Source organism: Ischnura elegans, chromosome 13, assembly GCF_921293095.1.
Source record: "Ischnura elegans chromosome 13, ioIscEleg1.1, whole genome shotgun sequence".
In the NCBI taxonomy this organism is placed as follows: domain Eukaryota; kingdom Metazoa; phylum Arthropoda; class Insecta; order Odonata; family Coenagrionidae; genus Ischnura; species Ischnura elegans.
In genome coordinates, this window is record NC_060258.1 from 19,115,781 (window position 1) to 19,140,683 (window position 24,903).

Sequence of the window (24,903 nt, forward strand, 5' to 3'; positions counted from 1 at the left end):
ACATATGACCATTTGTAGAACTAAATGGGCCCTACTTGATGTAGGGCACCCAAAACCAACCCTACACCCTACAAAAACATGGCGGCCAAATTTCGTCTGCTGATCACTTCGATTAAAGAATCTACGTTGCAATGGATATTAAGGGAGACGACCTCAAACAAGCTATTTTAAAATGTACAGTAACACATCAGAAATGTAATAATAATGCTACTTTATAACCACCAAGTTAAATAAATTATAAAATTGACTGAACTAATAAGAACAATATAGCGGTATACATCACCTTGTTTCTACGAATACATAATAATATTTTTTATGTTTGGCACTTGGTAAACTTTTGGGAAACTAATACTTCATTTACGTATAACCATAGAAAACGTATTTTCATACCACTATTTGCCACAAAATAAACTTAACTGCGGAAGGTGAAAGCGAATGACGAACCTTGATGATGCAACATAAGTTCTCACGTCAATGCTCCGTATTTGCTCCGTACTTATTACTATCTTGTACAGAACGCTTTTGAAGTAATTAAAAGACAATTAGGTTCTACTTTTGGCTCGATATGAGAGTATTTGTAGCGATAGTTTGGGTACCGACATGACCTAGCGTACGACACGTATTGTTTATTTACCTTGAGCCGTTACCCAAACAATACACCCGAAAATTATCGTATGTCTTTTCTTAGTTTCATAGTTAGTTCCCATTGCGTCACCAGAGTGGAATATTGGCGCTGTGCCATCATCTACGTCATTTCAGAGAACTTAACGACGGAATTACCCCCCACCACTATTGTAGGGTCGACTGAGAAACGCATGTAGGGGCCTTTTGTTATGTAGGGACGGATATGTAGGGTCGACTAAGAATACGGCCCTGAGGCCTCCCCCTTGCAGTTGCATAAGAGCAGGGTATTCATGTCCACCGCAGTGGACGCAACCCTCACGCAACCCCATCGTACCATTCTCACAGTCCCTTGACGTTGGCACGCTGAAATAGGGGGGGACGACACAATCCTTGAAGCTCGCACTGCTGCTTCCGCAAGGCCTCCCTCCCTGGCTCTGGTCTTGTGCTGCCCTCTCCCACCTCAGCACGCTCGCGGCCTCGCACTGCGCTGCGCACGGCTCCTGCAGGCCGGGTGATGTATTGCTCCGCCCATCCTCTGCCGGGAGGACGCCCGCCTTGGAGGAGCCCCGCTGCGAGCGCCACTTGCGCGCCCTCTCCAGCCCCTTTGCTCGCATCCGCGCAAGCTCCTCGGGCGAGAGGCTGGCCCTCCACTGGCGCATGCGTTCCGCTGCCTTCCACTTGCGCGCCTGCAGCTCTTCCGGGGAGAGGGTTGCGCGGAGGGTGGCTCGGTAGGTGCGCATCCGCTCTGCCGCCCTGCGCCTGCGTGCCTCCGCCTCTTCGGGAGAGAGCTTGAGGCGCCAGTGGCGTCGTCGCTCGGCTGCAGCCACCCTCTTGGGCCACTCGGCGCCATGCGGAAGGACTGCAGACACAAGACAACAAGCAGGTTCCTTATGATTATCCTTGCCTCCAGCACCACCGCTCTGCCTCTTAAAGACTAGGGGCGCATTCCAGAGGAGCGCTACCATAACTGTTGGGGGATTTCCCCCCCTTGAATGGAACCGCTACATACTAGCAGCCCTGAGTGAGCACTTGGTCATTTCCTAGCCTTTCCCCTACTAAAGACAAAAATATGCATCTCGACGTTTCTTGATCCGGGAGACGAAAGCTGCAAATTTTTATCAGAGATTTTCTTACGCAGGTGAACGAAAGCCGTATATATACGTTTCCTAGCTCTTCCCCTTTTATGACGGTAGCAGGTGTACAATGTCTTTGTTTCAGGATCCAACAAATCAGGAGTAAGGTCGTACCCTTGAAATCCAGGAGCAGGTACCCGGACCCCTCGTCTTATATTATCCCTCTTAGCGGTAAGGGACCGTGGTCGTTCAATTGTTTATCAAGTCATTTTGCGAAATAAATATTTGTTCCTTTCTCAAAAAATATAAACTAAGAATTGAATTAATTGTCTTTTGAGCAACATTTACAATTTTTAAACAAAATTCTGCAATAAATTTTAACTTATATCTTGATTTCAGTAAAAACATCAACATGGGCATTGTTGCTACAGTAAATTCATCAATATTGACGGTAGAGCTTCGTTCAAAATTTTATGATTCTCAGAATAAAACAAGGAATTCAATTCAAAGTCTGCAATTTATGTTCCAGCAACAATTATCACATATTGATGGCTAAGTTCTAACAACACGTATCTCAAAAATAGCAACTTTTCAGGAGAGCAAAAACACTGATTAATTTCTTTTACTTGCACACTGAAATTAAAAATCAAAAGTTCATAAAACTGAAAAAGAAGCATTAATTTGCAAATAAAGAGTTGTTATTTGCTTGTATTTTATCTTTTAAATGTTATTACACTTTGTTTAAGATACCTGTCTCAAACCCGCCGAATTTCAGATACGTGTTGTTAGAACTTAGCCATGGATATAGCTATTAGCTATTATTATAATTCATATAAGCAAAGCATGATTGATAGCAAACCAATGCCGCTGGTAGGGTTATAAACCCAGGAAGGAGTGAGCCCAACTACCCTCTAGAGTCCGAGATAGTGCAGAGTCCCCGCTAGGAAGGGTTGAAAAAGGTTGGTGCTGAGAATGTGTGATTATCCGCAAGACCCTTTTTAACGAATGCCTCCCAAAAATGCTCCGTACCAAGGGAAAGGAGAGTCTCTCGGGGCTCAGTACAGCAGTCATATGCTAAGGAGAGAACTCCACCATCTCGAAAGGGCTAGAGTGCTCTTTTAGGCCACTACTCACCAGAACACTCATTGCTGATTGATGGGAGATCAAATATTGATTCAAGGCAGCCAATGGTTTGTTGTTAGATGATTCAAAGGCCCCTGTGAAGCATTCAAATGACTGCTCAACTCTGAAGTGTAGTCTGAGTGAGCATTCAGACTTGAGTCAGGTCTTGAAAAGTGGCAACTGAGTCAAATTTGAGTCAGGATCAAGACTAGAGAGTTATGCTCTGGAATACAGGCCTAAGTGAAGCCAGAGTTCCCAAAGAAGGAAGAATTGGTGTTATCCAAATCTCGAAAAGACACGTCTAAACATACTAAAGCCCTGCAGTTATGATCACTATTAGAATTAGCCACAATGGCACCTCTCTCAAACATAGGTATATTTAGAATTCTCAAACTATGATTTACAAGATAATAAGAGCAATGCATAAACCGTATTTCTTCGAATATAGTCCTTTAATTTTAAGGCTTCAGTTTTGGGAAAAGTTAAAAAGATGAGTTTGAATACTGTCCCCCCTTTTACTTTTACCTTGGGCATTTTTGGAAAAAAGGGAGGACTATATTCAGACATTCACGGTAATGTTAACGAATTCTGTCAGATTCTTTGAAACTTATATTTCTAATCTAAGCAACTATATCATATAAAATGTGACGAAAAAAAATTTTAAGTTTGCCGTGACGAATTCATTACTGTTTTGGTCCCTTGAATTTTCATACATTGCGGTTCTTCTGAACGCGTTTCCTGCAGAATGGTTAATCGAAAAATTTTCTCTGACAGGGTTCCCACCCTAACTAAAGGCCGGGACACAATGAACGCTACCGTGAGACGCGAGCCGTTAACGGGAAGCGGTAAAAAGATGGCGGGAGGGAAAGCTTATTAAAAGGGACACAACCACCGTTTACGGAGAGTATGTAAACGCGAGAGATGGGCAACTTTCATCTCTTCCCATGTCCCGTACACGGAAAGCCAATCAGAAGAGCCTGAAAATGGGAGCCATCTGTTTACAGCGATACAACATTGTTGGCGCCAATTGCTGAATATAGCAGTTGTTGTTGTCGTGCAACGTGAGCTGAAGAGAAGTCAGTTTAGGTAAGCCATTACTTAATTTAATTTACGTGCATACTATCCTCGTCGATTTCATAAATTCTTCAAAACTCTTCCTACACACAAACGAAAAGACTGAAGACCACAAACAAAACCACTGCGCGGGCGTTAGTCAATTTTCTTTCCAGCCATGGAAACGTCAATTGTGACCGCACAGTGGCGTTCCCCGTCTCACATTCTCCCGGATCTCGTATACCGTCTCACGTCAGCGTTGTTTGTGTCCCAGCCTTGAATCATAAAATTTACTGTTTTTTCCAGGTTTTCACAATGTCTATATGTCGTCAAATTCAAGGACTGTTGATAAGCCATTTTAGGCAGAATAATTGATGGCGTAAAAATCACCGGCAGCGCGTTAACTAAAAATTAAACAAACGCGACAGACGCCGTGAATGCAAACGTAGAAATGAAAGGGCTCTCTTTCATGTCGTCACCTATCGATATCAAAATTCAGGTCCCGCTAAAGTTTGTGAGTGGGAAAGTGAAGGGAGCAGTGAGGTAGGGAAGTGAAGAAGTGTCTGATTTTTTGCCATGGTTAATGAATACTTTGTTTGCCGGTCTTCCAATCTCAGGCTCAAGATCAATGTGTCTTCATGGCACAAGGACCAATAATTGCGCTTCGAATACACGTGTGGAGATAAATGTGTGGACAGTGTCTGTGCGTGACTGACCTTGAAACAATGATCGACATATCGGTTTTTCTTTTGATCCATCAATTGTAGTTCTGCAATCAAGTTTGAGAGATTTTTAAGGTTTAATGACGAAATTCATGGCTTATTCACGGTTTTAAGGTTATCACGGTTGATTGGGAAACCTGTCTGATGATAAGAGGTCGTCAAAGTTAGCCATCTTGCTTTGTGCCACCCAGTATGGTGAGAGAATGACCCACGCAAAGTGGGAAATGCTTTGCTCTCGTGGCAATTTTGTATTACGTGGTGAACCCATCAGTGTGTCGCAATTACTTTCTACTTGTACCACATTGGTTACTATGTATGGTACACACACACACACACAAGAAGTTTCACATCTCAAACTTCTCAATTTGCAAAGTGGCGACAGTCTCAATATGAAGAAACTAGTGAATATTCCCAGGAATAGAAGGATCAACAACTTTGCTATTTTCACTTGGTAATTTATTGAGACCAACCTAGGTTTCGTCACAGATTTACTTTATCAAGGTGAAAAATGCAGGTAAACTACAGTATATATAGCAGAAGGTTGGGTAGGGAAATACATTACAAGATTTCCCTACAAATACAAGATTTCCTTACCCAACCTTCTGCCATGTATACTGTCAATTTACCTGCATTTTTCACCTTGATAATATTACTCTTTGACAAAACCATGGTCGGTCACAATAAATTACTATGTGGAAATAGCAAAGTTGTTGATCCTTCTATTCCTGCGATTATGGATTTCCACCAAGTTACGTCCGCTACTATTAATTATATTAATTATAGTGAATATTCCTCTGTGCAGTGAGAAAATCAGATGTTACATACGTATGCATCATTTTCATTGTACAGTGAGTCTTAAACATTTGAGCAGAAAACCTAAAAAAAACCTGTAGTTATCCTGCATAATGCAACACTGCATTACAATTTTGCTTTAACTCACAGAAGTGACAAACTGATCTACTTAGCTGCGTGAGCGACACAGCTAGAGCCAGAAAGTTTTACTGCCTGTGGGAAGCATGAATGAGTGAAACGCTGAACAATGCCTGACTTCACAACGCTTTAATTGACACTTTGTTCACACTGCGCCCAAAGTGCAATTTCCTCTATGCCGCACCGCATTGCATCGGCCATTTCCAAAGGCGTCACATTCGAAATTTTGGGCACGCTTGAATTTTTCAAATGTTCATATCTCTGGAAGTTCATAAGTCAAATGTTCCTAAGAAGAGGACTTACTGCATAATTAACTATACTCCTACCGATATTTAGATCTCAAACTTATCAATCCGTGACTTGGTTAAGCCTCAATATGAGGAAAATAGTGAATATTCCATTGAATAGTGAGAAAACCAGGTACTTAAACACATAATTTTCATTGTACAGTGAGTCATCAACATTTGAGCAGCTGCATTCCGAGACCTTGCTCGCAAGTTGAATAGGGTGGTTTCCTATTATTTTTTTAATGCCTAAATCGAAAGATTATTACTCCTGGATTACATACTTTACGCTTTTAGATTTTTAAATGACGATATCTATTTTTCGCGATTAAATGAAAAGTGAAATTTTAAGTGCGCGAAAATGCGATGGGTAAGAAGGAATGATGGGAAAACTATGTGTGACGTCGTTCTGGTTCCCACTGCCGCAAAGTGAGGTGACCTTGGGGCAAGGCTTCGAGTGCTGATACGATGCAGGATGCTAGCAGGTAGCAGAGTACCCTGGTAGCTGGTAGTGCTTGGCTTAAATAATGATTATTACTACCTTATCAAACGAAGGAAACTTTCCGACCTTAGGCATTTTTAATGGGTGATTGTTAAGAGATGTTTCCCTGAGCTCTGTGCCTCATGCATGCATTGGTAATCTCAGACGATGTAAAACTCCTATCTACTCATATAGAAACTAGGTCCCTGTGACGTCACGTGGAGTGGCATCGCATGGGCGCCAATCTGGCCTTTTTCAAATGATGATAAAATTGACCATTAACATTTGTCTAAACTGGGATTTCTAAAACCAAATAATTTGTATATTATGAATACACTAATGGTGGGTAAGGAATCGCAATCAATGCCTTTCGTTTTCTTTGATGAAGGAAACTACCCTATTCCATGGGAAGTTGAAAAACCTCAGCGAGGCAACGGAAAGTGAATTTATCCTGTAGAATGCAACACTGCGTTGCAATTTAACATCAACTCACAATGGTGATGAATTTATCTAGTTGCGCATGCAGCATGGCTGGATCAGAAAAAATTCTACTTCCCATGCTAAGGAAGAATGGGTAAAACGCTGAGCAGTTCCTGACTCCGCAACTATTTAATTGATACTTTTTTTAGAATGTGCCCAAAGTGCAAGTTCCTCTACGCCGCACCGTGTCACATCGGCCAACCTCGAAGGTGCCAAATTTGAAATTTTGGAGACGCTCTCATTTTTTGTACTTCCGAATCTCTGAAATTTCGTTAGTCGAACATTCATAAGTAGAGGGCTTACTGTAATAGGTGTTGACTTTGAGCTAAGAGCTCCAATTGGCCACGAGTTAGCCCTGCTGCTGGATACCTGGAATGCATCGCAATCTACGGCAGGCAAAGCATTTGAAGTCATGAACTGTCCATAGCATATGGCAAATGGGCAAATTCACAGTCAACTAGAGTGCTTGGCTCAAATTTTTTGTAGTTAAAAATGGTGTGTTTATAATTAGTAATTTAATTTGATTAGTAATTTTGGTTCCAACTGGAATCAGTGATCCAGGGATAACATTTGGGGACACAATAGGGTGGTTTCCTTCATCAAAGAAAACGAAAGGCATTGATTGCGATTCGTTACCCACCATTAGTGTATTCATTATGTACTAATCATTTGGTTTTAGAAATACCGGAATAGACGAATGGCAATGGTGAATTTTAACCTCATTTGAAAAAGGCCAGATTGGCGCCCATGCGATGCCACTCCACGTGACGTCACAGGGACCTAGTTTCTATACGAGTGGATAGGAGTTTTACATCGTCTGAGATTACCAATGCATGCATGAGGCACAGAGCTCAGGGAAACATCTCTTAATAATCAATCACCTATTAAAACTGGCTAAGGTCGGAAAGTTTCCTTCGATTTGATAGGGGAATACCTAATAATCCATATTTAAACCAAGCACTACCTGCTAGCAGCCTGCATCGCAGCGGTGCACATATCCTCGCCCCAACTTCAACCCCCCACGGCGACAGCGGGAACCAGAATGACGTCACACGGTCTTTTCCCAGCATTCATACTTAGCCATCGCGTTTTCGCGGGCTTGAAAATTTTCACTTTTGATTAAATCGCGAAAAAAAGATATCGTCATTTAAAAATCAAAAAGTGTGAAATATGTACTCCAGGAGTAATAATGTTTCCATTTAGGCAATAAAAGAAAATAGGAAACCACCCTATTATTCTCCATACTGTAAAATTACAAGGAAAATATTCTGAAATTTTGGGTTTTGGAGTCATTTGTTTAAGTTTTTCACGTGCTCTTCACCCATGTATTGTTGATTCAAACCACTGAAACTTCTTTGAGCATTTCTGTGAAACGCTGAACAGCTCCTGACTTCACAACAGTTTACTCGGTACTTTGGCCACACTGTGCCCAGAGTGCGAGTTCCACGAGTACCACACCACGTCGCATCGGCCAATTACAAAGGTGGCAAATTTTAAATTTTGGGCACGCTTTAATTTTTTGAATATTGTTAAGAATAGATTTACTGCATTCAAATTTTATGCAGCAAATAAAGGCCTGGTTACACGGTATATTAACACGTACAAGTTAATGTACGTTTGCGTGAATGATTTTGGTGGACCGGAACGAAACATGTACGAATGCACGAACCAAATTAGAACAGGTTCTATTTTCCGTTCATGCATTCGCACAAGTTGGGTGGTTACACGGTACATTTTCGTGTTCATTCACGCGTTCATACATTTAGACATTAACCCGTACGTGTTAATGTATCGTGTAACCAGGCCTTAAGACTTTTTACCAGTCAACAAATTCATTATTAATAATATCCACACATGAAAGTCAACACCTTACTATAATTCCTCATGTTGCATGTGTCATGCCATAAAATGGGTCACGCACCAGCGAATGTTTTAAGCTGATTTTCAGAAAGAATTAGCAATAAATTATTCATTGGTAACGCCTACTGTGAGATTCCAAGTCCCATTCATTGGTAAAAATGTTCAAAGAAAAAATTAACGTGGAACCAGGCCAAATCAATATGAAAATTACTGTGGGGTTTGGTCGATTTTATATCGTTCACAAGAAAATTAGACTGAAATTTTAGGTCTTGTAGTCATTTGCATGTAAGTTAAAAGCCTCCATATTGCCAATTTTGTCATGTGCTTTTCACCCATGCATTGTTGACTCAAACTGTGGCTCGTGAAAGAAGACGTCTTGGGATGGAAAATAAAGTGGACGTGAAAAGGAATAGAGTGAGTTCCTATTATTTTTTTACTGCCTAAATCGAAAGACTCCTGGAGTACGTATTTCATGCTTATAGATTTTTAAATGACAATACCTATTTTCTGTGATTGATTGCAATGTGAAAATTATCAAGCATGGGAAAACGCAATAGCTAAGTATGAATGCTGGGAAAGTGACATCATTCTGGTGCCAGCTGTCACCGAGTGAGGGCACCATGGTACGAGGCATTGAGCACCGCTATGATGCAGGCTGCTAGTAGGTAGCAGAGTACCCTCCTAGCAGGTAGCGCTTGGCTTACATAAGGATTATTATTCCCCTATCAAATGAAGGAAACTTTCCGAACTTAGGTAAATTTAATGTGTGATTATTAAGAGATGTTTCCCTGAGCTCTGTTCCTCATGCATGCATTGGTAATCTCAGACGATGTAAAACTACTATCTACTCGTATAGAAACTAGGTCCCTGTGACGTCACGTGCAGTGGCATCGCATGGGTGCCAATCAGGCCTTTTTCAAATGAGTTTAAATTGACCATTGCCATTCGTCTAAACTGAGATTTCTAAAACCAAATAATTTGTATACTATGAATACACTAACACATGAACACACTAATGGTGTGTAACCAATCGCAATCATTGCCTTTTCGTTTTCTGTGCTGAAGGAAACTAACCTAATGACAGAATACTCTGGAAAAGTCATTGATGCGCCAAGAAACCGGCGCTCAACTCAACGTAAATGGCTTGAGCATGGCAGTTCGATCTTCACAAGAGTGATACGTAAATGGCAAGGAGGAAGCGTTAACTTTTGAAGAAAGATTTGGTGCTTAAATGGTGAATGGACAATGCGAAGAGTTCTGGGGATTGCAACCAAATCAGGAACTGCATTACAGTGATGTTTCCATGTCTGACTTAGCGTCATCCTCAGGGCTACCAGTGAGTGAGCACGAGTAAGAGTGAGGTGGTGCCGGCATGAAATATTGCCTACAAAGGGGACTTTATAGAGGAAGCCCAATGTCATCCGATAGAAGATAAGATTTCATACATACAAACAAAATATTTGCGTGGCGCATTGTTTACTGTGCCATCAAGGGGACTATATAGAGGAAGCCCAATTCCATCCCTTAAAAGGCTGATTTCCTGTTGCCTCTTCGGTTGCATTTTAATCAGTTTTCAAAAATGTCCACGGTGCAGTGACGAATGCAATTCAATCCACTTTTTTTATATCTAAGAGTTCAATGTTTGTAATTGCGAGGAATAGCATTGAAAAGTTATGAATTTGATGGATCACATCAGCATATGCATAAATATCATTTAACACCCAACATTATAAGTACTGTATTTCCACGTGAAATTCAGATCAATTTGTCTGTCAGTGATGCCATTGGCGACTTCTGTAAACCCATTTGAAAGCGCAGTGGGTGACGACACATTTGGATACAGACTTGAGGATTCTCTTTCATAACGTTCGTGATGCCAACGTTGCCGGCACCACCTCGCAGCCCTGAGGACAATGGCCAACATGAACAACTAAACAACGGCAGTAATGCAGTTCCTGACCCAGTGGCAATCCAGGAAACTCGAGTGTTTTTTTGTGGCTGAGAAGTTTATTTTTCATCAAGTGCTCAGTTTCAATTTATAGCTAATCTTTTCCATGAATCAACTTTTCATACCCTTTAAATAAAACCGAGATTCGAGATATTTGACGTCCTCTTAAAGCAAATATTTACCTGCTGTCTCTACCGTGTGGTTCGCTGCGCCTGGGTATGTGCTCTGGGGCTGGAAGCCGGCTGGGTGCGGTGCCAGCGCAGGGTGTGGCTCTTCCTCCGCCTCCTGCTTGACTATCGGCCGGCACGGCACACTGCCAACGCTGCCGGCACCTCCATCCTCCCTCAAGCGGCTGCAATAAAAACAGCAGAGCACGATGCACAAGTTAAAGCATGCATTTGAAGAAGCATGTCCCTTAACCCATTAATCCCCAGCGTTGCGTAAACGCAACATTATTGAATCGTAATTATTAGAAAAAACCTTTGCGTCAGAATAATGTTTTCTTGGGTTTTATGAATTTCTAAAGAACTTTTTGTTCTTATTAAGTTATTTTGTAAAAAAATTCATTAAAATAATTGTTTTCATTTTACTTCGAAATTTGCCTATTTCGATGCGTTGAAGTACTACAAATTGTAAATGATTTTTTACCAAGATTTATTGAGTAATCTTACTGGAGGTAATGTTTTATCTTAGTTCTAAGTTTCATTATTCATCATGTTTATTTTTGTTACGAAATTTCGTCGTTACTTGTATAAATATGGTTGTTGTAAATAATGTTGCGTTTACGCAACGATGGGAATTCTCTGGTAAACCAGAGGGCTTTTCTCAAAGCATAACGAAACTTGTCAGTAAGGCTTTTAATCGACGACGTAGTCTTTTGGAGGCAGTTTAGCTGCATTTTTGGGACTCACAGGTTGTGAGTTTACAAAGTAAAGGGTGAATGGCTTTTTAAAATTCCAGCATGACCATCTGTACGAATTTTACATCGAACAGTGGTACTTCGTTGAGTCGAACTGTTGCGCGCACACGTGGAACCGATACAGGGCAATGTCATTCCCAAGTCGTTGATTGGAAGTATTACATAGTAGACGTTAAATTCAGCTTTAGTTGCATTCAGTTTCAGAGACCGTAGGATGATAGGATGAGAAACTTATTAGTTGAAGCAGGATTGAGATGGAAGGTGGAGTGTTCCTATAGTCCCTCTTTGGAATTTTCTCCGTGGAATCCTTAGTTACCTATTTTTTATTCTATCGCTTAGGTGATATAAGGTTAATAATCTAGCTTCAGTTGGGTTCGTATCAGTTTAATAGTCCTCTGAAATGCATCTTATCTCTCATCCAGTAATTATATCAATAATGCCGCAGTAGCTTTTTCTCAGCGTTTTGCAAAATAATTCATCCAGGGGTTTCATTCAGATACAAAAGTGAAGAAAATTTTACCCGTTATTTCTACGCCTCATACGTATACTTTAGAAGAAGCGTCAAGAAGGTATCTTAAGAATACAAATGAACAGGAGAGGCGATTTGTAATATTTTCTAAATTTTGGAACTGCAATGGGGATTGCATCTTCTCAGTATTTCAAATATGAATGATTGCAGGCGGTGCTGCAAGGCAAATCACAGTTTACTCAAGTAGTATCTAAAGAAAAATTGTCCAGTAAATGCGCACGCCCAGGTAAAAGATGCAGAGAACAAACAGGCTCATCTAAATGTGAAAAAAAATGAATCTACCTCCGTAGCAGTCCCGAATTTCTGCGTGAAAAAAGTAATAGAAACACTTATTACTCAGTATGGAAGCCACTCACCAGTTGAGATCCGTCGCTTATTTCTCAGTGGAAAATTACTTGACTTAATTTTGAGCTACTCGAATAACTACCCTGAGGAGATAAATAACCATTCATTTACTCAGATTAAGGCAGATTTAAAAAAAATAATTGGAATCATAATGTTGTCGGGGTATCATATATTACCGCGCACTAAGTTGTACTGGACAAGCCTTGTGAGGCAATGTTGACGTGGATTCGGTTTGATGAATTTAAAAAATATCGACAGCTCTCCGATAATTCTCAACTACACAAAGTGATACATTTTTTAAAGTCGACCCTATTCTCAAATGATTATACCAAAATTCCATCTCTATCAGTTTTTGCCATATGGAGAGGCGGAACTTGAAAGTGATATTTCTAGGATCTCTAAGTTCACTAGGAGAAAGGGTTGTTCTAAATTTGCTGAATTTTTTAAGTCCACAAAATTTCATACCGCGTATTTTGATAATTTCTTCACCAACTACAATCTGTATGCAACTTTTAAGTGATAATTGTTATTTTTCAACGGAAACAGCAAGAGAAAACCGAACGGAAAATTGCGCACTCATGTCTTCGAGAGATTTGACAAAAACAACCTAACGGGGATTTTTACTATTCGTTTGACAGGTCAAAATATATTCTCTTAGTGCGATGGCATGATAACTCTCATCGCTGTTGCTTCAAATTACGGGAATATGGAACCCAAAGTAAGGACAAAATGACACGAAGATTTCCGAAGAAAATCGAAATATCATCACCGATTACAATCAGGGAATGGGAGGGGTAGATTTACTCGATAATTATGTTGCATGTTACCCTATCCAAATTAACAGCAAAAAAACCTCTTTCCAAAAAGGGATTGATAGTGCAGAGGTGATTCCGTGGAGATTTTACGCCAAAGTCACGGGCAAAGCAATTCCATTGTTAGAATTTCGGTCCGAGATCATAAAATTTTACTGAGGCAAGAAAACGTTTCCAATACAATTGCTGATGACATTGGGCATAAAACTCGGTGTCCACATGCAGGACACCCTAGGAAAAATAGCATACCCCAGCATGCCCGTCAAGGGAGAATAATGCATTTCACCCGCAGGCATACTTATAATTCCCAGCGAAGAATTCGAGTGTGCAAATCAAAGATAAGTTATATATTGCTAAAAGAGCTACGTTTAATTCCAAGCAGAATATTATTGGACATTACATCAGAAAATACGATGAAAAATAAAATATGCAACTTAAGTTTTGAAAAGTTCTTTTTTGTGTTTATTTACCGGAGTTTTCCCAGCGTTGCGTAAACGCAACATTATGCAAATCATATATTATGATAAATATAATATTTTTTTCTGAAAATTAATCTTAATTAGGCCAAAATAAACCGTAAAATACGAAATAACCGAAGGTGAAAGCCCTATGTGCAGTCTGGGGAATAATGGGTTAAACATTAAATTTTGGTATTTTTGATTGAAATATGCATGTACAATGAATGCAGTTTTCAGGGTACTGCAGCCACTCCAGTCTGATGCGATGCGATCTTTCACAATTGAAAGCAGCGCACAGCGATTCGCAGGGCTTCAAACCTTTCAAGGCATTACTTTTACAAATGTATTCAACGGTGTCTGGCGAGACGTTGTGGAACATATTGCAGTTATAAATGAAAGTGAAAAAACTTTGTGAATGTCCACAGTATTTATTCAAGTACGACACGTTTCAGTGACTCATCGCTATCATCAGGTACAAATGCGTCAAGAAGTCTTATATATGTACATGCGGAAAGGAGGGGGTATGGTTATGAGTTGGTGGAAGTGGGAGAGAGGTTGGGGGGTAAAGGATGGGGGAATGGAGTGGGGAGGCGGTTGGGATACGTGAGGAATTGGGGTTCAGTTGAAGGTTTTAGCGGGGGCAGGGCTAACAGCAGGGAATGGCTAAGGAACTCAATGTCGTTCATGAGATTTACTTTGCACCCCCATACTTAACACCCCAACCCCTCTCCCACTTCCACCAACTCATAACCATACCCCCTCCTTTCCGCATGTACATATATAAGACTTCTTGACGCATTTGTACCTGATGATAGCGATGAGTCGCTGAAACGCGTCGTACTTGAATAAATACTGTGGACATTCACAAAGTTTTTTCACTTTCATTTATAATTACTTTTACAAATTTAAAAAAATGTTTGTCCATTATGGCGACAGATATCATAGAGAATTGCATAGGGGTGAGTTTTAGCCCGTTCTCAAACAATTCCTCTCCCTCCCTCTCCATCACCTTATAGCACAGGCACTGAAGTGCTTTCCTTTCAAACATGCACGATATTCTCCATTTCAATGTCCTTTGCTGTCCTATTCAACTCGCTGCTGCTTGAAGCAGTCTCTCACCCTTCCGCTGGCCACTCCTCGCTCGCTGCTCCGAAAGACGTTTGACACATCGCTATTTTCATGAATGAATTCCACGGAATGTGGATTCTCCAAGGGCACAGAGCACCGGCACACAAGTTTTTTGTGTATTCTATTCATCTTCAGGGCGAAGGTGAGAAGCTCGTTATTTAGCTGCCATATCAGCCTTATTAGCTGCCTGGTATTACGGCAATGTTGAAGGAAGGCTAGAGAGAATAGAAGTTTTCCTTTCTTCTATCTTAGCTACTCAAATCTCTTCAGGACTTCCTGAGGGTCTCCTCCCCACTGATGGTACTCAGAGGTACACAGAAAATTGCACTCATCATGAACATTGCCGTGGAAACCATCGCAGTAATTTGATCACAATAGTTTCCTATTTTTGCTCTTTTAGTTTTTCAGAAGATTGATAGATGGCATCTAGTCAGTGCTAATTTTTTTCAATGAACTAAAGCCCCAAAGCCAAAGGGGGGTGGGGGGGGGGGGGGGTTTAGCCATGGGGGCAAGCCAAGTTGTGACATTAGTTTATGAGATTATTTCCTTAAAAAATTGTTTTGTTTTAGTTACATATCTTATACTAATACATATCATTTTTTGTGGGTTTAAAGAAAATTTGTTGAATACATTCGTTTCAATTCTGTACTGATTTTTCTTCAAGACTTTTGCAATTTTTGCTTCTAGGGAGGTGGGGGGGGGGGGGGGGGAGCAGCTGCTTCTCGCTCGGTACGCCCATGCCTGAAACTGTGGAGCAATTTTTTTCATTAATCCTAATCCTTATATATAACACTAATTTAACCCACAAAGTAGCCTTTAGACCTTCCGGCCTAACATAAGCAATTCTCCGACTCGTCAGCAAAAGTAAGCTAACTCTCAACCTTCCCCTTACTACCAGTCCTCTGATTGGTTGTTGTTTTGATGTGGTTGGCAATGTGACCTGAAATTACGTGAGTCTGAAAATTTTCCTTCGGAGGTTGGGATGAGCCCTCATAATGACTGATGGTCACTATCATGAATTATAGAACTGATGAAAATATGTAAATATTAGGTAGTATGGTATTAGGAAGAGGTGACCAACAACTGAGGTCAATTGCACCACAACAGAGGATTAGGTAAGGAAGGGTAGAGAGAAACCCAGCGTCAGCATTAGCCTGCTCGTAACAGAAGGCACCAAGGGGACCATGGGTTAACGTCCCATCCGACGGACAGAGTGTTACGCTTGAAATGCCCTCCACGCAACATTCAAGCAGTGATCGGGCAGTCTCTGGAAATTATCGGCCACCGCCGCGATATGAACCCGAGACTGCCAGGTGGGAAGCCAACACTCTAGCCACCACACCAACCCGATCCCCTGTAAATATTAGACTGACTTTATCGTTCCACACGGAAAACTTTATTGAAATGACCAGTGTTTCCAAGTACGATTTCACCTTTAAGTGGTAATTTTTATTCTTTTTTCACAGCTATCAACAAAGAACTTTTTTTGAAATGACCTGGATTTAGAAGTAAGATTTCATTGTCAGGTCACCTTTATTCACACACCTCTCCAAAGTTTTGGAACAATTATCCTAAAAAAAAAACACGTACGGCCTTTCACTCTAAACCACAGATTGATTTGAATTTTTAAGACATAACCTTCTATTTCAAACTTTCAAATGACCAAATCACAGTGTCAAACAGAATCAAACAAATTTCACGATAAATGAAAGGAATAATGTGAATCAGTGTCAAATATGTAACCTAACAGAGTTATACAACCTAACAGAGGATGGATATATCAGAGATGGCTCATAATACAGTTCTCAGTTGTGAGTGGCAAATGCTAGCCGACACTCAGGCCTAGATAAATTTTGTTTCATTGAAACAGAAAAGTAGTAACTAATGTCCTCAACATTACAGCCACTGGAGACTTTTTTGTTTCACTATAAAGAGGCTATAGAGCTCATCATACCTTGTGTATTAGTTTGGAAAAAATGACGAGATTCCCCAATAAAGTGAACAGAATTATGGGGAACGCTGCGCAGTACAGCAGACTCCCGATTATTAGGCTGCGGTTTATCTGTGCATGATTATCCAGGGTTGATTGATTTAAATCACGATTTCAATTACTTGATTTTTATTTTTAAAAATCAGGTGATTTAAATCATAATTTTATCTATATGTTTGATTTTTAAAGAGTCAAGAAAAGGAAGCTGTAAGTGTATAAATTTGATTTTTATTTCTTTATTAATACAATGAATCGACAGTTATCAGCAATGGTGGCTCTTAAATAGAAATGATACTGTAGGAATGCATGTAACATGAAAATAAAAAAAAATGGCTTTGGTTAGAATACTAGTGTATCCGTTGAAAAAAAATTGTTTTCTGATTTAAATTCTAAGCGTAGGCACCATACAAAGTTGCAATTACAGAATTTTTCTAAACTTCATATGCTTTAGAACCACATAATATAGGGTCATTCCACGTCAAATCACCCAGAAATTTTCAAAATGACACCCACCGACTCGGATTTTAATGAAATTTTTGTCACTAGCTACTATCACCTATCTAATGACCCATGTAAAATATTTCCTCTCTCACTCTCATAGTTTGCAAGATATGAGGAGTCGAAGTTTGAGATGTTGGCTCAGAAGTGGTGCTCGTGGGAGTCAAATTCCAGAGTGCAGGGCACAGGGTAAAAATTCATAACTCAGAAACCACATAATATATTTGAATGAAAATTTGACCCCTTGTCTATCCAAGTACATAGCTTCCATAGTAATGTCTTTTATTTCCCTTGCATTGTTATGTTAGCCAAAATGATGTCAACAGTTGTTAATTAGCCGATTTTTTTAGCTCAAAAACATTACTTCATATTTTCAGAATTATCACCAAAAGGCAGAGCAGTTAACTCATCCAATTTTTTTTTAAATTGAAGGTTAATATGTGCTCCAATATACTGTGAAATAAAAATGGTGGTGTTTTGACTGCCACCATGAGTATTTCAGGTTTTATATAGCACATTTGATACATCCAATGGCAATTTTATATTATGCTGGTGTAATTTTTAATTTGATACCATTGGCATTTCCATAGTTCTCTCCCCTGATTGACTAAATGTTGTATTAAGTTTAGAGTATGTTGCCTCTTATTTTTTCTGCAAACGATCATTCTCCAATATGCTGCCCAAATAGTTAGTTTTGCAAATAACCGAATTTTTGATGAATGGAGAATCTTAAAAATCTCATTTAAATCAATAAAATCCGATTTAAATTTAAAAAATCAACAAAAATGATTTTTTTGAAAAAAAATCATGATTTTTATCAACCCTGATTTTCACTCTCACTCAATTTTTTCCGCGATCTTCATAAAAAAATAAAATCAGACGCAAAATCACTGTAATTTCTGCATCAATGCTAGGATACACCGGGCTTATTATTTCCGTTAGACTCCCCTTCGTAAAACGGAAGCGATCCTGCGCTAGCTGCATTCACGGAAGCACTGTGTTCCCGTTTTCCAAGCCTCACAGTGCGCAACCGTGCTCTGTGATCACAGATACACGTCCCGCAGCAGCTGCAACCCGGGCAACTTGTGCGAGAGGCGACTACGTGGCATGGTGCCTGACAGTGTAGTTTCTTACATCGAGCAGTGGTTTTGAAGCAATCGTTCAAACCACTTTTCTGTATCTGTGATTACACAGCCATGGATGTGTGGTTTTTGAAACCAGTTCATATATGGAACCGTAATGTCAGGTGTAAAACCTTGTTATCGCCACTAAAAAGATTGCGAACTGGCAAAGAAAGCTCTCAATGAGTCCGGGAAGCACTCTAAAATAACAGAGTAACTGCATAAATAATAATACATTGTTTGTTTTACGTAAATTATGAACATTAAAAGACATTAAAGTGAAATTTTGGTTTATCCGTGTTTTCCGTTTTTATTCGTGCTGTCTCTCCCCACCATTAGCCCATTGGGATAATTGAGAGTGTACTGTACTTTGTGAAGACTGATATACTAGGGTGGTCCTTATTTTTGAAGTTTTCGAATTTCTTTCGTGACACCCCCCATCAACAGATATCCCGGGAACGAAAGGGCAGAAATGAAAGATATCAAACACGCCCTTTGCGGGATGGTTGCCGACATACATCAGGGGCTCAGATCTCACATTTCTCAAAATCGGATATTATAAATCACCGCTACCCGAGCCCCAACGTCAAATATTTTGCGAACATTCAGGCTGAATTTAGGTAGAAGCATTTAGATATTAGCTTTAGATATGGGGAATAAATCAATACTGCTAAGCCCCTTTTTGGCAATAACCAGTGATTAATATAGTATTCAAGATTATATTGACGAAGTTTAAAGTTTATCTAAAGAATTTTATGGTTTTACGATGGGTGAGAACGATCAACACATTTTGAGAGTATGCAATCCGCGTGTCACCCAAAGTGTTGTCTGGGGTGGCGCACGCTCACTCTCGGTGTGATATACCGAGAACCAATGGGCAGAAATGACAGATATTTGAGGTGATACAATATAAATGTCTAATGAGTCGTTGTAAAAAACAGAAAAGTGATAGAATGATCCGAGAGTGACATTATCTTAAGTTATGTCCGAAAAACACCCAAAAAACACAAAATTTCTAAACTTTAAGTGTGATGCGGCACGTTTTCCCGGCATCCGATTGCAAAAATAATTTACACGATTTATTTTCTCACCAAATGGAACAAAACTGGGGGGCGTCCCAAAAGAAATTCGAAAACTTTAAAAATAAGGACCACCCTACTGATATACTCTTGGGTCATTCCATGGCAACTCAACCAGGCTCCCACGCCCACCATCCCCGATTTTGCTTATTTTTTCCCTGTAGTTAGTTCCAACCTTAGTTAAACCATTTACTGCCACCAGGGGCTGATATATCGGCCCTCGCTGGTTGAGCGAAAACTGCCAGGAGCGGATTTACCAGCCCGAATTATTATACAATTTTTTTGGGATTGTGGCCTTTTCGACGGCTGTAATTTATGTAAACCCCCAAAATCTATCTGTGGTTATAAGATATAAATGTATCTTAATAATTGGGAAAAAAATCTAGACGTATTAAATAAAATTAGGCAGCTGAAAAATTTCTAAATATGAAATGTTGCTAATTATGGAAAATAGCCTTGGCAGTGTTCGTACATCCCACCTGAAATAGGCTGGAAGTTAAAGGGTTAATATCGATCGTGTATTGCCTAATCAAAATGCTTAACAGGTGATATAATTGAAGATCCATTTCTGGCAATATTACGTTATATCTCTCATGGAGGACGGACTCCTTTGCTTGGAGATGAGGACAACTTAAATTTGCTATTCTCACAAAATATTTTCTCCAAAACTACGTGATCATGTTAACAATTCATAATTAATTTCTTCCATTAATCTTTGTTGTGTGTGTTAGAAAAAATTTTCATTTTTTTCTCGCAGATATTATTTTCATAAATTTGCCGAAAACTTTTACATGAGCATCTTCCAGCATTTTTATTTCACAACGCATGGAACATGGAAAAAAATGGGCTGGCAGTAAAAGGGTTAAGAAAACTCCAAAATATTAAAGACCGTTTGCTAGTATTTTCCAAGATATGAGAATTTGAATTCGATGAGGCACACAGAAAAATTCTGCCCACCAGTCAAATTATTCAAAACTACCATATTTGTACCCCTGTAAAACCTAAACCAAATGAACAAAGCTGGTAAAAATTTTAGAGTCTATAAACATGCAACTATTGTTTTCAAAAATTATATCAAAATGATTTTCACTTGAAAATATTTTATATAAATGTTCAAAAATTGCACTTTTGACAAATTTCCACAAAAAAATACTTTAGACACATGTAAAAATCACATACATCGCATGAAAGCTATAAAAATTACTGTAAACATTATGAAGCCCACCAACCTCAAAATAGAGTGAGATTTGGGGCAATGTTGAATTTATTTCATGATAAATATGATAATTCCGCTATTATTTTGTTGCAAAATGCCACTTTTTCAAATTCTAATTACAAAAAAAGACACCAACTAGGTGACTGAGTTTTTTTAATATGACTTGCACTAACCTCCCTCTTTCAGGAAAATTAAATCTGAAGTTTCTCCAATAATTGATAGTGCTTCTATGCTTTATTTAAATGATGGCTGTAAAATGACAGGTTACGATACTTATGTTTCAGGGCTTCCCCCAAGAGGTGATTTGAATTTGAGTATTGAGGTTCCTGTACACTCCTGTCATTCTTATATCCTATCCTAAGATTACAACGCGACTTATACCATCCAATACATGAATGCAGAGGGCAGAGAGTTCAAGTAGTTCATTTAAAAAAATGTGACCTAAAAAGTGATTGATGTGGGAAGGAGAGTATAAAAAAAGGAACAAATTTTCACTTTTCCTTGGAAATAGCCACTTTGAGGCCAGGGATCGATGCAGAGATTCATTAATTCGCTCATTCATATTACTTTTATTGACTTATTCAGTTGTTATTTTTGAAGTTAATTGGAATCCCTAATTGAAGAGGGACTGCCACACGCAACAGATAACCACATCTACCAATTGAGATATATTCTAGGAAAACCAACCTCCTCCTTTCCCTCCTCAAAGCAGCCATCCTTGCCCTTTGAGACTCCAAGTCCGCGGCGATTTGTTCCTCCGACCGTCTCCGTCTCAACTCTGCCATACGAAGTCTCTGGGCTTTTCTGTCTGCTTCAATTTGTTCCTCCGTCCTTTCGGCTCTCATCATGGCAACCCTGAGTCGATTAATTCGCCTCCGGATTTCCAATTCCTCTGGAGTCAACTGTCTCCTCGAAGAAGAACTCCTCCTCACCCTTGGTTCAACACTGACATTGTTTCTTGACACCTCCACAACATCCACTTCTCCTTGAACTCCTTGCTCACTTAGGACGGACTTAAGTTCTTGCTCCGACCTTCTTCTTCGGAGAGCAGCCATGCGAGCCCTTTGCGACATCCTATCAGCTTCTATCTGTTCCAGGGTTCTTGCGGCTCTTGTAGCAGCCATTCTAATTCGATTGATTCTACGCCTAGCTTCCAATTCTTCTTCCGTTAACTGCCTTCTCGCTGTCTTTCGACCACTATCACTTTTCAAGTGAACGTCTATCCTTTGTATTGCTGCTTTAAAAGTCATTCGCAGTTGCCCGATGGTTTGTTTGTTTTCAAATGGATTGGAAAGAGCTGTTTGTTCGCTTTCATCACTGGGTTCGAGTTTGATAGCTTCCATCTTGTTTACCTGTCACCATAGCATTTTAATTCGCTCGTCTATTGTTTTCAAGGAGTGAAATTCAATGTTTACTCTCTACTTTTCGCAGATTAATTGTCTGAAATTACTTAAATGCATCTTAATCGGTGCATAGGCAAAATATTTAGGTGCCTTAGCTCGTTCGGGATACGTAGACCAGCCTCAGTTGAGGTTGGCGGTCATCTCAAATCCGATCACCTTGTATCATCGCCACCGGCCCTGACGAACGCAAGAGTATTTCGATTTACGTAATCAAAACTATCTCAGATATAGCTTTTCTTTCTTATGTATCTGCCACACAATCTATTCCTCATTGAATAAGTCATCTCTGTGGGATTAAGATGGGAGTAACCGACATTGCAAACAATGATGGAATGAACACTAACTGAATGTTTCCACATTTCCATCAGTGTGCATGTTTTGCGACAAAGAGCATATATCCTTCCTTTTGAAACCTCAGTTTTTTTTTAATATGCCGCTATCAGCAGCTGCAGAGGTAATGATTTCTTCCTCACCATGCATTAAAAGCAAAGGGACAAGTTATTATATATTGAGGTAATTCTGTTTTTTCTAATCATTGATACCAAGGTATTTCACCGACAAGATTTCGAAGCATTGAACGAATTCGGTCATTTTGTAGGAGCATTCATCTGTATACTTACATTAAAACTTGTAATGGCATTTTATTCATCTTTGTGCTCACCATGAATGCTCTCAATATATAGCTGTAGACAAGATGGCTAAGTAAGACCGATGTGCATACTATTGCCTGTGCTGCATCCATGACTCTACCCCAAATTCATTGGAGCAAACACCAATACTAGAAATTGCTGCATCTCCTTTTCATGCCCATAATTTAAATGGGTAACAATCTTTCTGCATTAAATTGTACTCGCACTAAAAAAAAACAATAATAGTTATTACATTTGATTCAGTAAGTCTTATAGTTAATTTCGAGGAACATCTAGGATTATAGTTGATTACAGTGGCATGAATGGAATAGTTGATTATGGCAGATCAGATAATGCATAGTTTATTATCGCAGAACTACAAATACAGCTTCTGATTTTAATAATCTCACATCGTATTTGAGAATGACCCGACGGTCACATCATTTAATAAAATTTTGGAAAATTGCCATTTATCTTTAATGTTAAATCGGGATATCATTCCACTTCATCTTGCCTGCCTAAGTTACTTTTACTGACATCAGAGGTTTGATTCTCTGACGCGGCATTGCCAGGCGTGTAGTCAGTAATTTGTTATGAAGGGGGCATCGGTGTTATGCTGGTACCCTATAGCGGTAATTTATTGTACATTGGCACATACTAGAAAGCCATACATTTCATTAAGTAAACCATACATTTTATTTGCATAGTGCTGACATTTGTCATTTTATTTTAGTTTATTTTTTATTTTATTATATAGTAAATTTCACATACAGCCGTAACGCCAATTTACTGTGAAATTTTTAACAATGACATGAATTAGACACAATACAATAACAACATAAAAACTAACAAAGAACTGACCAGTAGGGAAGTATAACATTCAATTAGCAGACATATGGGTCAGAGCTTGTGCGGTGAATTTTTTGCGTTACAGGTAAAAAGGATCTATGGAAGGAGGGAGTGAGTTTAGAAGGGAGGGGAGGCGATATATAAGGTTGAGCGCTTGGTCAGGGAAATCCTGGGAATAGGCAGATGGAGTAGGGAGAGCGAGCGGGTGGAACGAGTCGGTATTCTAAAATTCAACAGAGAGAGGAGTTCAGGGCAGTCAAAAGTCAAGTTCAAGATATTGTGTAGAAAGTTGAAGTGCGTTTTAAGCCTGAGATTCTGCAGATTAAACAAGGAAAGAGAAGACAACACAGAATCAGAGGACATATTGCGTAAGTGAGGGATTCTATGCCTAACTATTTTGGCAAAGAAGTGGGGGATGCAATCGAGGGATTTTAGGTTAGTCAGGGCTGACATGGACCAAATTGGAGAGCAATACAAAACTATCGGAAGGACAATCGTTGAGAAAAAGGAGTGAAGTGCAATGGGATCCTTAATTTCCGTGAAGCGGTAAAGGAGGCCTAACAGAGACATGGCTTTCTTTTTTACGGTCTGAATGTGGTCGGAGTAGTTTAGTTTGGGGTCGGTTATGACACCCAAATCTTTCATTGTCGTATCTCTGGTCAAGGGAGATGAATTAGCGGTATAGTTGAAAGTGATGGGTTGTGTTTTTAACGCAATAGTCATAATGCTGCATTTTTTAGGGTTGAGCTTTAATTTCCAAGTGTCACACCACAGGGAAGCTTTATTTAGGGCAATTTGGAGATCTCATCAGTCAGAGGTGTTTTTTATCTCCTTGTAGATCTTGCAATCATTGGTTTTTACTGAAACATCCCAGTTACTATGGTTTAGATTTTATTTGTGTTCAAGGGCGTACCGAGGATCATAACTAGGGGGGGCAAGCCATGGTCCAGGGGTGGGCAGGGTCATTCCATGTCAAATCAACCAATATTTTGTCCAAATTACACCCTCCGTCTCGGATTTTCATGAAACTTGCCATGGTCATACATTCTGGTATGATTAGAGATTATAGCCACCAATTTTCAATTGTTAATGAAATATGAGCAATAGGGTAGTTTCCTTCATCAAAGAAAATGTGAGGCATTGATTGCGATTCGTTACCCACCACTAGCGTAATCATAATATACAAATTATTTGGTTTTTGAAATACCGATTTAGACGAATGGCAATGGTCCATTTTTATCCTCATTAGAAAAGGGCCAGATTGGCGCCCATGCGATGCCACTCCACGTGACGTCAGAGGGACCTAGTTTCTATAAGAGAAGATAGGAGTTATGCATCGCCTGAGATTAC

At 39.6% G+C, this 24,903-nt stretch overlaps 1 protein-coding gene across 1 annotated transcript in view; it reads right to left on the minus strand.

Annotated features, from left to right (window-relative positions):
* Positions 1 to 22,390, minus strand: part of LOC124170109 — a 42,915-nt gene extending 20,525 nt beyond the window's left edge. The window contains exons 1-3 of the mRNA XM_046548787.1: positions 21,360 to 22,390; positions 10,760 to 10,929; positions 959 to 1,483 (exon numbers count right to left, since the gene is read on the minus strand). Of these exons, the coding sequence (XP_046404743.1) occupies positions 959 to 1,483; positions 10,760 to 10,929; positions 21,360 to 22,015 (1,351 nt within the window). The 5' untranslated portion in view covers positions 22,016 to 22,390. The remainder of the gene's footprint in view (positions 1 to 958; positions 1,484 to 10,759; positions 10,930 to 21,359) is intronic.
* Between the last annotated feature and the right edge of the window lie 2,513 nt (positions 22,391 to 24,903).